The sequence below is a fragment of the Talpa europaea genome (genome assembly GCF_964194135.1).
Source record: "Talpa europaea genome assembly, chromosome: 6".
NCBI classification, from domain to species: Eukaryota; Metazoa; Chordata; class Mammalia; order Eulipotyphla; family Talpidae; genus Talpa; species Talpa europaea.
In genome coordinates, this window is record NC_140072.1 from 95,359,282 (window position 1) to 95,375,218 (window position 15,937).

Consider the following 15,937-nt stretch of genomic DNA (forward strand, 5'->3'; position numbering starts at 1 on the left):
TTAGAAAAGAATTTCATGGTGTTTTAGTTGGGGGGTGTGTGAGTGTGTGTGTGTGTCTATAAATGAGAATTAGATCCTTATGCACATAAGTGCATAAAATGAACTTCACGGAAATTTGAATGATCTATTGAATAGTTAAGTGATTGCAGTTTTAATGGTCTGGAATGTGAATTAGCTCTGGCTCTATTAAGCTTCAGTTTTTTCCTGTTGCCCCATAACTGACCCAAGGTCACCTGGGAGAGGCAGATCATTTTAAAGAAAGTAAATCTGCAATGGGGATTCCTTCCTCCTAACTCCACTTGAATGTGTGCCTCACTACCTAACTCACAGGTAGTTAAGTTCTCTAAACAAAATGGAGGTGGGAAAAGATGCTACCTGACTCAAGTGTTGCTGCCATTTTTGAATGTCTTCCAAGACATCTTGTGCCTTACTCTGTTCCCTCCCCTTCCTGCTGTTTTGCAGATACATCCACTAGGGAATTGTAGGGCAGGAAGCAGTGATTTTATTTAGTTTGCCCTTGATTTCTGGTTTGCACAACACCTGGTTGCAGCCCGCAGCCCTGGAGGTCAGGTAAGTACATTAGGAAATGATTTCTTTAAGTTCAATCTAAGGATTAAGACCTTAAAACAGTTCTTATATTACCAATGTGTGATGATCCTGCTTAATTATTTGCAAAGGAGGCAAGTTTTGGTAGGAAAGAAGTAAGCTGATTCCAAAATCCATCCTTGAGGAAGACACTAAATGGGAGATAAAGCAGATTTTGTCAGAACTATGAAGCTAGCTGGGTGGAAGAGTAAAACCATAGCATAAGTCAGAAGAATAGCGGACTTTTCTAGGGAGCTTTCTGCAGAAACTTGTGTATTATTTGGCACAATTTTTATGTGTACATTTTTATATTTGTGGCTAGATTGATTTACACAATATAGATTAAAAGCCAGCCCCTCAACATATGTTGAAGAAGAAATTCACAAAGTATTCAATGTGCAGAGTCTGTGGGCAACTTAGAAAATTTTAGATTCTTAGTCAAAATTTGGGAGGAGTCTTGGGGTGAATATCCTTGCATTTTATGGACAAGGTAGTGTGGCTCAGAGGGTTGGAGAACCAATAAAGATTGCTCAGCTGGGTTCTGGCAAGTTTATACTTAATCTTAATGTTTGAGAAGTAAGAATCTTGATGAGAAGAAACCCTTAACTTTGGCTATGATTTAGGAACAATATGTCCTCAGAAAAAATAATCAGGAGAGGCATTGAGTCACCTTTTATCAAGAAATTCAGTAGTGAAGGAGAAATATATGTCAGTAACAGGAGAAATGTGAAGACTACATATATGTAATTTTTTGAAAAGGAAAAACTCCCATAAACCCACCATTCTAAAGTATCTGTGTTTACTAGGATACCTGCTTCTAATTTTTGTCAATATGCATATATATAATAAGAATACTTATGTCAGTAAGGCCCATTCAAGGATACATTTATAAAATACAGGGAATGTTAGTTTACTTTATAAAAATTCAGCACAACATAAATCTTTTACATATTTCTCCATGACCTTCATAATTATTTCAGTGGTTTCATAACATTCTACTAACTACTTATTTTTGCTATTATAAACAACTCTATGGTTATAATAGCTTTGGCACAAAAATTTTGGATTATTAAGAATATTAAGGATAAGATTATTGGGTCAAAGATAACGGACTTATTTTAACTTTCCAAAAGTTTATGCAGATTGATGTCACCCAGATGTGAAATCTGGGTTCTGACCTGATGACAATGGTTTTTGTTTTTTTTTAAGTCCTAAGGTATCGACCATGATACATTCACTAGTCAACACACCTACCTTTAACCTGCTGTTCCATGTTTAATACCGAGTACTGGAAATACAATGAGGAAAGCACAGTCAGACGGGGAGCCAGATTTTTTTAGTCATAAGCACATGTATCCCTCCTCCTATGACAAGTACCAGAAAGGATGATGACATGGTGCCATGTGCCCCATCTTGGGGAGTTTTGAACTACTCAGGAACGTTCTAGAATCCCAAGTATTCACATTCCTTCAAGATCTTGCTTGTGTAACCATCTTTGTTTAAAGTACTTTGCCTAATTAACAACTCCTCTCCCTCAAATTCAGCCCTTCCTCACCACCCAGCATTGTCTTAGTTCCTGATGACACTGGAAAGCAAATCAGTAAGTTGAAGGGGGGATACTCCAAACTATCTCTCAAACTGTGTACTCTTTGGTATGTGGCTGAGTGCCCTTCCTCAGTGTCCTCTCCTAAAAACAAAAGTGTAGTTACAAAGCATACATCTAGTCAAAGAATACATCTAGCCATAGTAGGGACTTTTGAAACATTTCACTTTTTAATTTTTATAATATATATAAAATTATCATTTTAGCCACTTTTAAGTAAACAGTTCAATTGGCAAGTGTCCACATTTTTTTTGCATCATCACCACCACCCATCTCCAGAATTTCATCAGCCAAAATTCAAACTCTGTATTTAATACTAGTCCCTACTCCTGCTCCCTGCAACCACCATTGTACTTTCTGTTCCTATGAATTTACTGTTCTAGATACCTTATATAAGTAGAATCATGCAGTATTTGTGTTTTTGTATCTAGCCTGTTTTACTTGGCTCATTTCAAGCTTCATTTATGTTTTAGTATGTGTCAGAATTTCCTTCCTTTTTAGGGATTAATAATATTCCATTATATGGATATCACATTTTGTTATTCGTTTATGTGTCAATGGACATGTGGTCTTTTCCAGCATTTTGCTACTGTGAATAATGCTGCTATCAACATGGTATAGATATATCTGTTGGAATCTCTGCTTTCAGTTATTTTGAGTATATACGCAGAAGTGGGGTTGCTGGATCTACTTTCTATTTATAATGTGCTTTCATGCACAGTGTGATCAAATTTGGTCTTTATAGCAGCCCTGCAACTTAAGTAAGCTTTGATCTCTTCTCTGCCTCCAAAAAGTGGTTTACCCAAAAGTGAAACAATAAATGGGAGTATCCAAAGCTGGAGCTCAGCTTTCTCCTTGATTCCTGACCATTAAGAGTGATCTCAATCACATGTGTCCCTTTAAGGACAGTGTCCTTCTGACTGTAAGCAGCTTGGTCTGTCACCAGCTTCCATCCTTAACAATTCTTAACCATTCTATACAACTCTGACTATGTGGGTCCATTTTCCAGAGGCTGTGTCTGTGGTTACAGTGACATAGGTTTCTCCTTTTGGTCTCTATCTCATATTCAATTCAGCTCCATCATCTGAATTATGAGGATCTATTGGCTCTTGCTTGCCACTGGAGTCTGCATGGGAAATGTGAAACCACAGGACACATGCAGGCAAGGGCACCCTGGCATCCCTGGGAATCCTGGTCACAACGGTTTGCCTGGAAGAGATGGACGAGATGGTGTAAAAGGCGACAAAGGGGATGCAGGTATTCACCACCTGATGGACTCCACCTGCCCTTTGCTAAGCCCTTGCATTCCTTTTGTTCATGCACCCATCACCTTTGGGGTTATTGACTACCTGCTTACCCCTAATTTATCCATTTACCCATAGCCCAGCAAACACTTAGGGAAAGACTGCTCCATGCTAGAATCTGGGCTCAATGCTGGGATGCAGCACAGGACAAGACATCATGGACCTTCTCATTTACTGCAGATTCTTGTTTGCCATTCTCTCTAACATTATGGCGTCATTTTCAAGGATGTATGCTGTGATAGATCTTTTAGTCCCAGGCAACAGTTAGCAGTATAGCTAAGAGCTAACACCTTTTCATGCTGTGAGGCAGGCGATGCAGAGAGACTAAGAATGCAAAAAGGTGCAGTCATGCAGCTGCTACTCAGATATCTATGCTATATGTTGGGACCTGGCCCAAGCTTTGGGGGTTGAAGCATAGAATCCAGCTTCTGGAAATGATATTTGCAAAAATCTAGATAGATGAGTCATTTCTTTAAAAAAAAATTATTTATTTATTTATACAAGAACTGGGTACAGGCCAGATGCACAGGAGGGTGAGAGGATTCACCAGAGACAGAGTGGGCAACAGAACAGGCAGACTGACGAAATACACTGCTGAGGGGAGCAGCGGGTGAGACAGGAGAAGTCTGCTGCGCCATGTGGGACCCTCGCTGGCTGGCTGGGATCGAACCGGTGCTGCAGAGACTGTGGACAGCTTCACAGCGTGGTGCTCAACTGCCTGCGCCGCCAGGGGAGGCCCAGATGAGTGATTTCTATAACGCCAGCCCATAGGGATGTTGTCTCTGAACCCTGTACAGAATGCAGGATCACACACCTAAGACAGAAGCCAAATGATCTGTCCGGGCGCAGGAAGGAAACATCAACAGTTCTGCTGACATTTTAAGAAGTAAATATAGGTGAAGACAAAAATTGACCTTTAAAAATATATATTTTACATTTTTAAAGGATAGGGTTTACTAGGAAAGAGAGAGAAAAAGAGAGACCTCCATAGTCACCGGCAGTCAGGAGAGCTGCCTTTTAAAATATCTAATATGTGGGTTAACATGGTTGGCTAACCCATTTGCAGATGGACATGTGTCATTTGGGGCCTGAATAGGGTCCCATGGGAAAAGTGAACGTCCCACACAGTGAGCAGTCTACCAAGGAGCCCTCACATACTTCAGTGAGTAGTGATGTAATATGTGTGCCTGGGCCAGTGAGTTTTTAAATTATGCTGTCAAACTATCACCAACAGATAAGGGGCTAAAATATTCCTGCAAAGAAATTCAAGATTGAAGGTGAACTTGATAATGCAATCCTTGCAGAATTACAAGAAAGCAATAGAGCTATCATTTCTGTTCTTAGTGTAAAATTTTCAATAATACGGGGCCTCCCCAGTGGCGCAGCAGTTGAGCGCTGGATTGCGAAGCTGCCCTCAGCCTCTGCAGCGCTGGTTCGATCCCTGGCCACCAGGTGAGGGTCTCACATGGCGCAGACCTCTCCTGCCGCCCTCTGCTCCCCTCGGCAGTGTACTTTGGTCCTTCTGCCTGCTCTGCTCCCCGCTCTGACTCTGGTGAATTCTCTCACCCTCCCGCACTTCTGACTGTACCCAGTGCTTGTATAAATAAATAAATAAATCTTTAAAAAAATTTTCAATAATACGTCACTTGGGAAAAAAATGAAGAACTAGTCAGGCCTGATAACTGCCAAAAATTTAGAAATTATTCAGACTTTTGGCACTTTGTGCATCTACTCTAGGCACAGGTCTTGCCTGTTTCTTCACAATTCCTTCAATAGTCACTTCTACTCTGAAGAAGAGGTGCAAGAAAATATTACTTATTGGGTGTTATTAAAATATGACCTTGGTGATTTCTAGAAAGATGACACAATGCTGAGTTTTCTGTTGGGAGGTGCTTTTTGGCCTAGAACTGCACAATGCACTCTGCCTAATTGCCTCTGAATGCTCTGTAGTTACTTCACATGTTCTCTTAGTTTTGGGGTCCCCTTGTGTTGTCAGGCAGTATTCGTGGGCAGAAATCTTACAAAATATCTTGAGCCTGGCTCCTCTGGTGTTATCCACCTGGTCTGTAAAAAACTCAATACCTGTGCCCTGCCTGACTTTGGAAGTTTGTCATATTCCCAGCACAGCTGATATCTTCCTTCAATTTTTTTTTTTTATTGAACACTGGTTGCAGATTTATAATTTGATATCTGTGTATATTGCATGATGACCCCACCAAAAATCTAGTTCCCATTCAACACCATGCAATCTACTCCCTTTATCTGATTTACTCACTCCAATTCCTTCCCCTCTAGTAACTACCATTTTGTGTTCATAATCTAAGAGTTTTGTTTTCTTTTGTTTGTTCATTTGCTTTGTCTATTTCCCACAAATGAGTAAAATTTATGGTGTTTGTTCTCCTTCTGGATTATTTCACTAAGAATAATTCCTTCTTGGTCCAACCATGTTAGCACAAATGGCAAAATTTCATCTTTTTTTTATTTGCATACCTGAGTGATATACCATTGTGTATTTATGCCCCATCTTCACCCATTTGTGTGTTGATAAGCACTCAGGGTGTGTCCAGCTCTTGGCTTGTAAATTGGGCACAGCTGTCCTCATTGCTCTGTCATCTGAGCAGCGGCAGCTGGCCCAACACACGCTGCCTAGTTAAAAGCCAGGCACCAGTCACCACAATCTCAAACTCCCAAGGTCACATTCTAGCTTTCTCTAAAAATCTCTGGGCAGGGGCCTCCCCAGTGGCTCAAGGGGGTTAAGTCTGAGCACTATGAAGCTATGGGCAGCCACTGCAGCATGAGTCCCATCCCCAGCAAGGGAGCTAAACTACATGGCACAGCAGACCTCTCCTGTCTGGCCTGCTGTCCCCTCAGTATATTTCAGCTAAGTAGCCTTTTCTGCTCCCCACTCTGTCTCTGGTGAATCCTCTCACAGCCCTTCCCTGCACCTCTGGTCTACACCCCAGCTCTTGTATGTACAAATAAATATTTACAAAAAATAAAATAAAATAAAATAAAAAATAAAAATTTCTGAGCGTACTTTGCTTTGGTCCCAAGCCAGTGTTCCTACAGCTTAGCTCTGGTCAAGGGGTTGTGGTGAGATGGGGTGATAGTCTTTCTTGTTAGCATCTCCCCTGCAGTGTGTACATTTTATTTCCAAATATATGAATACTAATTCAAATCTTTTATTATAAAATCTTTTAGATGTACAAAAGGAAATAGGTATAGATATATAGGTATATGATTAAGAAATAGATTAAAAAAAAAAAAAGAAATGCTTGTATCCAGCACTAAACCTCCGCTTCTCACCTGTTGAGTGGCTTTCCATTTTTTCCTTAATGGTATCCATTCTTTAAAGTTTTTCTTCATATTTCTTCAAAACACATACAATTTAGATATGGTTTATATGTACTGTAAAATATGTTTTTTAGAAGGGTAGTCAATCATATTTATCGCACTAAAAATTTGCTTGATCTTTATTTTACCTTTTTTTTAAGATTTATTTATTTATGCATACAAGTACTGGGGTACAGGCCAGAGGTGTGGGGCGTGAGAGGATTCACCGGAGACAGAGTGGGGAATAGAACAGGCAGACTGACTGAAGTACGCTGCTGAGGGGTGCAGCAGGCAAGACAGGAGAGGTCTGCTACGCCATGTGGGTTGCTCCCCGACTGGCCGGCAATCGAACTCGTGCTTCGGTGACTGCGGACAGCTTCATAGGTTGTGCCTTAACCCTTGTACCACCAGGGAGAGCCTTTATCTTACCTTTTCTAATGTATTTGTGTCTGTTTTATATTGAACACATTTTTACTGCATATAATCTATAAATTCATAAGCAGACATTGATTATATAACTCTTTGTTACGTGGGGGTGCATGATCGAAAAATTTCAAGGCCTGGACAATGGAATAACTGGAATTAAGTCGGGAAAAAAAGAAGTAGTGAGAGGAAGATTGGTAATCCCGGTGTGCGCCAGCAAAGAAAGTGGAGGGGTAAGGAAGACAAGGACTCAAATGTAGCTGGGAGTGCTGTTCAGACTTCAAAAGACCAGAGTTTTCCCTGTGCATGGCTTGCCTGCCTGCCTGGAGTCCCAGGAGACCAGACTTTATGATGGATAGAAATCTTCTTATTGTTAGTCTTATGTCAGAAAGTGACCTAGCCTGTCCCTGAACCCACAGCTGATTGAGTGAGGGTCTCTGCTGCTATGGGGGCAGCCAGGGTCTTATATGAACCATTATCTGGTAAGTTCTTCTACTGCTGTGTCTAAAGCCAACCTCTGTCCTGCTAATGTCCCTCTTACTGTGTTCTCTGTCCTCACTGCATGGAATTGAGAGCTCAGGGGAGCTTGTTTCTAGCACTAGGACCCATGTGGGGTTAGCAAACTGCATTGCTTGATATTCTAATATGGTCCTCTGTGCCAGCTTGGTCAGTGATATTTATTATTACTCTATGATACGAGGGCAATCCTTCCAGAATCCTCCCTCCCTTTCCAGGTAGTGTCATGTAACCATAGTCCTCTTTGTTTTCATAGGAGGCTAGTAAACCATTTACTCCACTCCCCTCATAATGATAGACATGGAAAAGTGAGAACATCATCCAGCACTGGGATCTCCAGTCACTTCCCAAGCTCCAGACATATGAGAAATACATGATTGTCAGTGTTCACGCTCCTACCTTGTTCTGCCTTCTGGATCTGGGTGCTTGGCAAGTCCACCGATTCTTTTCAAAACTCACTTATTTTACACAACCCAGCAGCCTTGTTGCTTGCTCACATCTGCCTCTCTCTACTAATGCTTCCAAAGGAGGGTTATGCACATCTGGTTTAGGGTCAGCCCCATGCCTCTTCAACCTCTGCCACCAGGTTTGATGAACCTACAATGCCCAGGAAAATCAGAATTGGAATTTCAACTCTTGCCTGTCTTCTTTTTTCCACCTAGGAGAACCAGGACGTCCTGGTGGTCCAGGGAAGGATGGAATGAATGGAGAGAAAGGAGAACGAGGTCAGAAATTGTGTTCTAGTTTACTATGTTCTAATTCTGGCTATTACAGATTTGACATAATTATTAAATGTTTACTAAGGGCGAGTCCTTTATAAATCACCAGACTCTGCTGATGATTTGATAATGAAGGCAAACACTGTTCTCCAGAAACTCATGATTCAGTGAGAGATAGGCAAACTTTTTCTATGAAAAAGGCAGGGGACTGGCTTTGGCCCATGGGCCATCGTTTGCTGAAGTCTGATTTCGTGGATGGGCATTGAAGAGTGAGTTTTGACCTCAATGCATCTGACAACTCTGCACAGAGAAGGTGGCACTTGAATTGGGCCCTGCAAGTTAGGGAGACACTGGCAGTTGTCACCAATGGGGAGGACAAATGACTGTAATGCAAATGTTCACTTAGTACTAGGTTGTTCTAGGAGATTTTCATGTGTTGACTCTCTCAATACAACATCTTAAGGTAGTATTATTATGAGGTAGTATTATTATTCCAATTTTGTAGATGAGGAATCAGATGACCTAACATCCCAGTGTCCATAGTGGTGAGACAGGATTAAGTCTCGGTATTCAACTCCAGAATCCAGCCAGGGTGAAGAGACCAGGGGTACTGGAGCACATAGACAGTAATTAATAGTACCATATACTTGGCACAATAGACAAGCTGAGTGGCATCGTAGAGAGCAATGAATGGCACCCTGCTGGTTTTATATCATGTTTACGCCAGTGAGGGGTACTTTGAAAGATGACCCATAACTAGGACTGAGTGTCAGATGACTGAAAGTAATCTGTGTGGTGCAGCTCTTTTCTGTTCAAAAGATGTGTTCTCTTAAGCATTGTTATTGTTTAGTGGTCAATAGTAGCCTTAGATGGTAAAGAGTTATAGATAGTAAAGAGTTGTAGTATCTAATGTGAGCCCAGACACCAATGTATTGACAAGAGTCAAAAGTTGTTGTTGTGTGCATATGTGTGTGTGTTGCACAATTTAGGAATAAATTGATTTTGAACCCTGCATATACTGGACCTATGCACTGCTCTGTCTCATTTGCGTACTCAATAACAGAAAAACCAAAGTTGCTTTTCACAAGATAATGTTCCACAAATCATCTTTTCCTTTGTTCTCTTTTCCTCTACTTAGGAGCAGATGGAAAAGTTGAAGCAAAAGGCATCAAAGGTGATCAAGGCTCAAGAGGATCCCCAGGAAAACATGGGCCAAAAGGATTTGTTGGTCCAATGGGAGAGAAAGGCCTCAGAGGAGAGGCTGGCCCTCAGGGTCAAAAGGGGGATAAAGGTGATATTGGTCCTATTGGTCCAGAAGGACCAAAGGGTGACACTGGACCTTCAGGCCCAATTGGTTTACCTGGCCCCATGGGTCCCATGGGAAAGCCTGGCCCCAAGGGAGAGGCTGGACCCATGGGACCCCAGGGTGAGCCAGGAGTCCGGGGAATAAGAGGCTGGAAAGGGGATCGAGGAGAAAAAGGCAAAATAGGTGAGACTCCAGTTTTGCCGAAAAGTGCTTTCACCGTCGGGCTCACAGTATTGAGCAAGTTTCCTTCCTCAGATGTACCCATTAAATTTGACAGGATCCTATATAATGAGTTCAACCATTATGACATAGCTACTGGGAAATTCATCTGCCATATTGCTGGGGTCTATTACTTCACCTATCACATCACTGTTTTCTCTAGGAATGTTCAGGTATCTTTGGTCAAAAATGGGGTAAAAGTACTGCACACCAAGGATGGTTACATGAGCTCTGAAGACCAGGCCTCCAGTGGTATTGTACTGCAGCTGAAGCTTGGGGATGAGGTATGGATGCAGGTGACAGGAGGGGACAGGTTTAATGGCTTGTATGCTGATGAGGATGATGACACAACTTTCACAGGCTTCCTTTTGTTCATCAGCTAATGACAGAGAAGTGTTTATGAATCTACCTTACCAATCATCAGAATTAGCTTCATGGAGATGTTATTACATGCTTTTACTTTACCAGTTTTACTCATAAAAATCATAAAAAGATGAAAGTAGGAAAATCATTCCTAAAACAGATTCTCTGTAACTTACTAACCTTTAAGAGTAAATTTTAAATGTGCGTATTTTTTATTAAACTTTATTTAATTGTTTTCATCGTTGCCATTATCTAAAGAATCCTTGGTATGTGTTTCTTGTGAGAAGTGTTTTGATATCATTTTAGTGCTCAAGGGAGCCATATTATGATTTATCTCTCATATCCATTTCTGAGGATATTAGGGATAAAGAAAAGGAAAATGTTTATCCAATTTAGTGACTAATGTGTTTCAATTGGTGACAATGAGTCAGCCCAGAAAATTGCAAAATAGCAAACAAAGAACACTTGGCTAATTTTCTAACTTAGATTTCTTTTTTTTTTTTCTTTATACAAGCACTGGGTACAGTCAGAAGCATGGGAGGGTGAGAGAATTCACCAGAGCCAGAGCAGGGAGCAGAACAGGCAGACAAGGGGAGCAGCAGGCTACAGGAGAGGTCTGCACGCCATGTGGGACCCTCACCGGTGGCCGGGATTGAACCAGCGCTGCAGAGGCTGTGGGCAGCTTCATAACCCAGCATTCAACCACCGGGGAGGCCCTTTCTGACTTAGATTTCAATTGCTATTCAATTCAACTAATAGTTGTTTAGTAAACCATTCACCAGACTTGAATCTGTGTTAGTTGCTTAGCACTGTTGAAACAAAGCATCACAAACTGGTTGACTTTAAACAACATAAATTTATTCTCTAACAGGTGTGGGATCCAGTGATCCCAAATCCAGGTGTTAGCAAGGCCACACTACCTCTAAAACTTTTAAGAAAGGATCCTTTCTTGCTGCTTCCAGCTTCTGGTGGTCCTATGCATTCCTTGGCTTGTGGCAGTGTCACTGCAAGCTCTAACTGTCTTCACATGACCATCTTCTCTCTGTGTCTGTCTAGGTACACATTTCTCTGATGTTATAAGGACATATAAGGATATCAATCATATTGGATTCGAGGTCACCATAATCCAGTAGAACTTTGTCTGAACTTCATTCCATCTGCAAAGACCCTATTTCCAAATAAGATCACATTCACAGGTATCAAGGGTTAGGGTTTCAACTTATATTTTTTGGGAAACACAGTTCAACCCATAATACTCTGCTCTCTGGTGCCCCAAAATTCATGTCTTTCCCAACATCCCCTAAAGTATTTACAATTTCAGCATCAACTGTAAGTTGAAAATTTTCATCTAAAAATCATTAACTCGGGCCTCCCTGGTGGTGCAGCTGTTGAGCGCTGGGTTGCGAAGCTGCCCGCGGCCTCTGCAGCGCCGGTTCGATCCTTGGCTGCTCCCCGGCCACCCGAGGAGGGTCCCACATGGCGCGCAGACCTCTCCTGCCGCCTGCTGCTCCCCTCAGCAGTGTACTTCGGTCCTTCTGCCTGCTCTGCTCCCGGCTCTGGCTCTGGTGAATTCTCTCACCCTCCCGCGCTTCTGACTGTACCCAGTGCATGTATAAACAAAAAACAAACAAACTAAATAAATAAATAAAACATGCCTCTAAAAAAAAAATAAATAAAAAATAAAAATCATTAACTCACGTATCATGTAAATCATTTAAGCCAGGTATATGTGAGATCTATTGTGTGAATAATACTGGATAGAAATGTCTCTGCAAATCTAAGAAACCACACAAGATATTTTTCTAAAATACAATGGTGGTTTTTAAAATTCCTGCTATGAGTGAGACCATCTGATATTTTTCTTTTTCTTTCTGGCTTATTTTGCTGAGCAAAATAAGCATAATCCCTTCCAGCAACAAACATGTTGCTTCAAATTGCATGAGTTTATCTTTTTTGATTGCTGTATATGTACCACATCTCCTTGATCCAGTCATCTATTTTTGGGCATTTGGGTTGTTTCCATAGCTTAGCTATTGTAAATAGTGCTGCAATAAACAGGGGTGCAGATGTCCTTTTGAATTGATGTTTCTGTGTCCTTTGGGTAAATACCTAGGAGTGGAATTGCTGGATCATATGGAAACTCCATTTTTAGCAGGTTGAGGAATCACCACACAGCTTTCCATAGTGGTTGGACCAGTTTGCACTCTAAGGGACCAGGAAAAAGACTAATTATAATAAAGTAAAAATCAAAATCAACAAGGAACTATAAACCAGAGATACACTATGGTGGGGGTGGGGGTGGGGGGGAGGAAGGAGTAGGATCAAAACAAGGGGGGTGGGAATTGTATGGGGACTATAACCAAGATGAAAATGCATACATTGTGCAAAAATGAAAAATGATGTAAAAATATACAAAAGAAAAAAAAAAGAAAAAATACAACGGTGGGACAGGTCTCAGATAGGTTTTTTTTTTTTTTTTTTTTTATAATTTACCACCTCTAAATTTGTAAATTAGCTCTGCAAAAGAAAAAGTTTACTGGCCAGAAATCTCAAACAGGGTTACAGTTGGAAAAGGAGGATCGGAATGATTTTTTTTAAGAGAATAGCGTAAAGGGAACTTTTACCTCTCCCTGCAGTTTACTCATTCAAGACACCCATTTTTCTTTTTTCAGGTAAAAGTAACCTAATGTCCACTCTCAGGCCAACTCTTTCAGATGGAAGATTCCACACTCTGGGAGGACATGGGATTCAGGCCTGGCTAATGAGAATACCTTCTTTTCTGGCCATGGTGTCTATTTCCTGATGGCACTTGAGCCAGTCCAAACAAACATTTGGCTCCAATAATGGAGGACATATTGACAATAAAACAATGATTGTTTTCAGCTGAATTTCAAGCTTCAGCTGGCAGCCATCTTGCTAACCTATAGAATCTAAGAAGAAAGCTAAAGAGAGCTGAAGATAATCCATTTCTGAAAGCAGAGATTATCCTGGAATTTTTTTTGTGAGCAGACAAATTCCTGATTTGCTTAAACCAGTCTAATGCAGATTTTTTGGTTATTGCTTTTACCACCACTTTCTTCTAAAGGAATCTTAAGTCATCTATGGTCCTAAGAGAGAGGCAGCAAGATTACAGTGCAGCAAGTCCAAGACTAAGAGTGGGGTGTTCTTCTGGCCAAGACAAAGGCATTTAAATTGGATGAGTTATTAAGCATTTCTATGTCCCCTACTGTACAGTAGTGGTTGAACTGAATTGTTTCATATAGCCCAAATCCTCCTTCAAAATTATGCAGCTATCACGTGTGCCTTAATTTAACTTGATACATTTTTCTGTTAGCTCAGAGCAACTAACAGAGAAATAAAAGGACACGAGTTCAGCACATATTCAAGCTACAGCATTTTTAAATCACAGCCTGGGATGCTTTACTGACAGGATGTGCTGCTTGAAATTGGGACTTACAGCCATTTTATCCATATCGTGACCAAGTTAATTTGATTGTTCTTCATTCTCTGGGAAAGTGGGTTTTTTTTTTAAATATCATTTTAAGTAGGCAGCACTCTGTAGATGAAATATTGCAAAATTACTTGGTGACTATGTATTTTGGAAATACACAGAAATAATCTCTATTTATAGGTATTTTGTTGCCCTTCCTTAATTTATATTTCTTCTAGAGCAGAACTAGAAGTAGGGTAAAGCAAATGAGGAATCCAGGGTACAAAATTGAAGAAGAGTCTCACTCTCATGTGCTGACGCTGCATGCACATGACCACCACAGTGTCTGCCTTCTTAATTTTTGTAGCCCAGGTCACCAGCTTGCCTCCATGCTCTACTTCTGTCCAGCTCTAAATGACTGATCATTTTAAGTAATTAATTTTGAATTTATTGAGCCACAATGTCCTTATTCTTTGTTTGTTTTTGAATTGTAATAATCCATATTGCTTTCCCACTGTGTAGACTGGTTTTGTTAAGGACACAGTTGTATAAGCTGAATTAAGTACATGCAAACAATACAACTGATGAACAGGATATAGGAGAGATGTTTTTATAAATTTCTTTTTGCAGGGTAAATACAGAAAAAGAGATATTTTGAAAGGCCTTAAAAAAAGTGGCAATCCCTTCCATTTAGGATTGTTTTCCACTGTTATCTGTGAATCTAGACTGATTAAGACAGTCTAGCTCTGCCAGACTCTCTTATGCACAAGACCCTTAACTTTACACAAGCCATCTTCAATTGAGAAAGTTTTGAGGCTTAAATGTTTATATTATAAGAGGTTAGGTACCCATGAATAAAAACTACTCTAGGCCAGTGAAAGTTTCCCCCTTTAAAAAAAAAGATAACAAAAAAGCATTTTTTTGGTCAAATATCTAAATGTATTTTCTTTTGTATATGACACATTTGATATCTTTGTAAGGGCCTGCTATACAGGTTAAATCTGCAATGTGGGGTGACTGCTATGAGTTAACATAAATATTTTAAGAACCAACAAATTACAGATAATGACATTAATAAACATCAAGTTACAAATTTGGGGATTTTAAATAACTTTATAATTAAAAAAGTAGAAAATTAAATCATAATGTACCCTATGTTCCTAATGTCACATAGAATATAGTTAAGCTGTAAAGAATTCTATAGGTACACTATTGTACTTATTTTAACTAAATTTTAATTGCTATCATCGTTATCATCATCAGTATCACTTGAGCTTTTCCTCCCTCTAAGATAAATTGAGGACAAATTCCATTTAAAACTAGATTTTGGGGGAGGAGAGTTAATTATCTATGGGGCTCATGCATCATGTGTGGCTTTCACTTCTGGCTTTCTGGAAATTTAGAGAAGGTTCTTAGGACTACTCAAGAGGCAATGTTACAATAAATGCAGCTTTACTCTAAGCCTAAAACATTCATTTGAGATAAAACACTGATGCAACTTCAAATAAAGTACACTTAAGGGCCTCCCTGGTGGCACAGCAGACCTCTCCTGTCTTGCCCACTGCTCCCCTCAGCAGTGTATTTCAGTCAGTCTGCCTGTTCTGTTCCCCTCTCTGTCTCTGGTGAATCCTCTCACCCCCCACATCTCTGGCCAGTACCCCAGCTCTTGTATGCATAAATAAATAAATCTTTTAAAAAATAAAGTACACTTAAGAAAACATGACTATAGTTTGCATAGAATAAGAAGGTTCACTTGGGTTCTTACTCCTTTGCCAAAGTCACACCTCTAGTAAGCAAGACAAATGAACCATCCTTTAACTAGAAGATCACAGTCCTCAGTGCTCTTTGCATTCTGATACTGATGTACGGGAATCATTGTCTAGGTCCTGCATAAAGCTGAGATGAAAGGTGGTATTTGAGGAGCCAGCAGAAGGCTGAGGGAGCAGACTTGTCCTTCTGCTTACTTTCTCAGTGGTCTCTCCTGACACCCAGTGACTCTGCTTCACTCATACAGAAAGAAGACTTCTCAACCGGCTAGTCTCAGGTTCATCTTCCATTCAGCAACTACACAAGTGGCAGGTGTCTGGAGACAGCCAGGCAAAATGTGAGTTTCTTTGGCAGCAACACTTTTCCTCC

The 15,937-nt window shown here is 40.5% G+C and overlaps 1 protein-coding gene across 1 annotated transcript; it reads left to right on the plus strand.

Moving 5' to 3' along the window:
* Window positions 1–3,250: 3,250 nt before the first annotated feature.
* LOC311172473 (complement C1q and tumor necrosis factor-related protein 9A) lies at window positions 3,251–10,391 on the plus strand (the record flags this gene model as incomplete). Its single annotated transcript, XM_084235958.1, has 3 exons — window positions 3,251–3,445; window positions 8,427–8,489; window positions 9,622–10,391. Exons 1-3 carry the CDS (start codon window positions 3,280–3,282, stop codon window positions 10,389–10,391), a joined length of 999 nt encoding a protein of 332 aa, XP_084092084.1. The 5' UTR covers window positions 3,251–3,279.
* Between the last annotated feature and the right edge of the window lie 5,546 nt (window positions 10,392–15,937).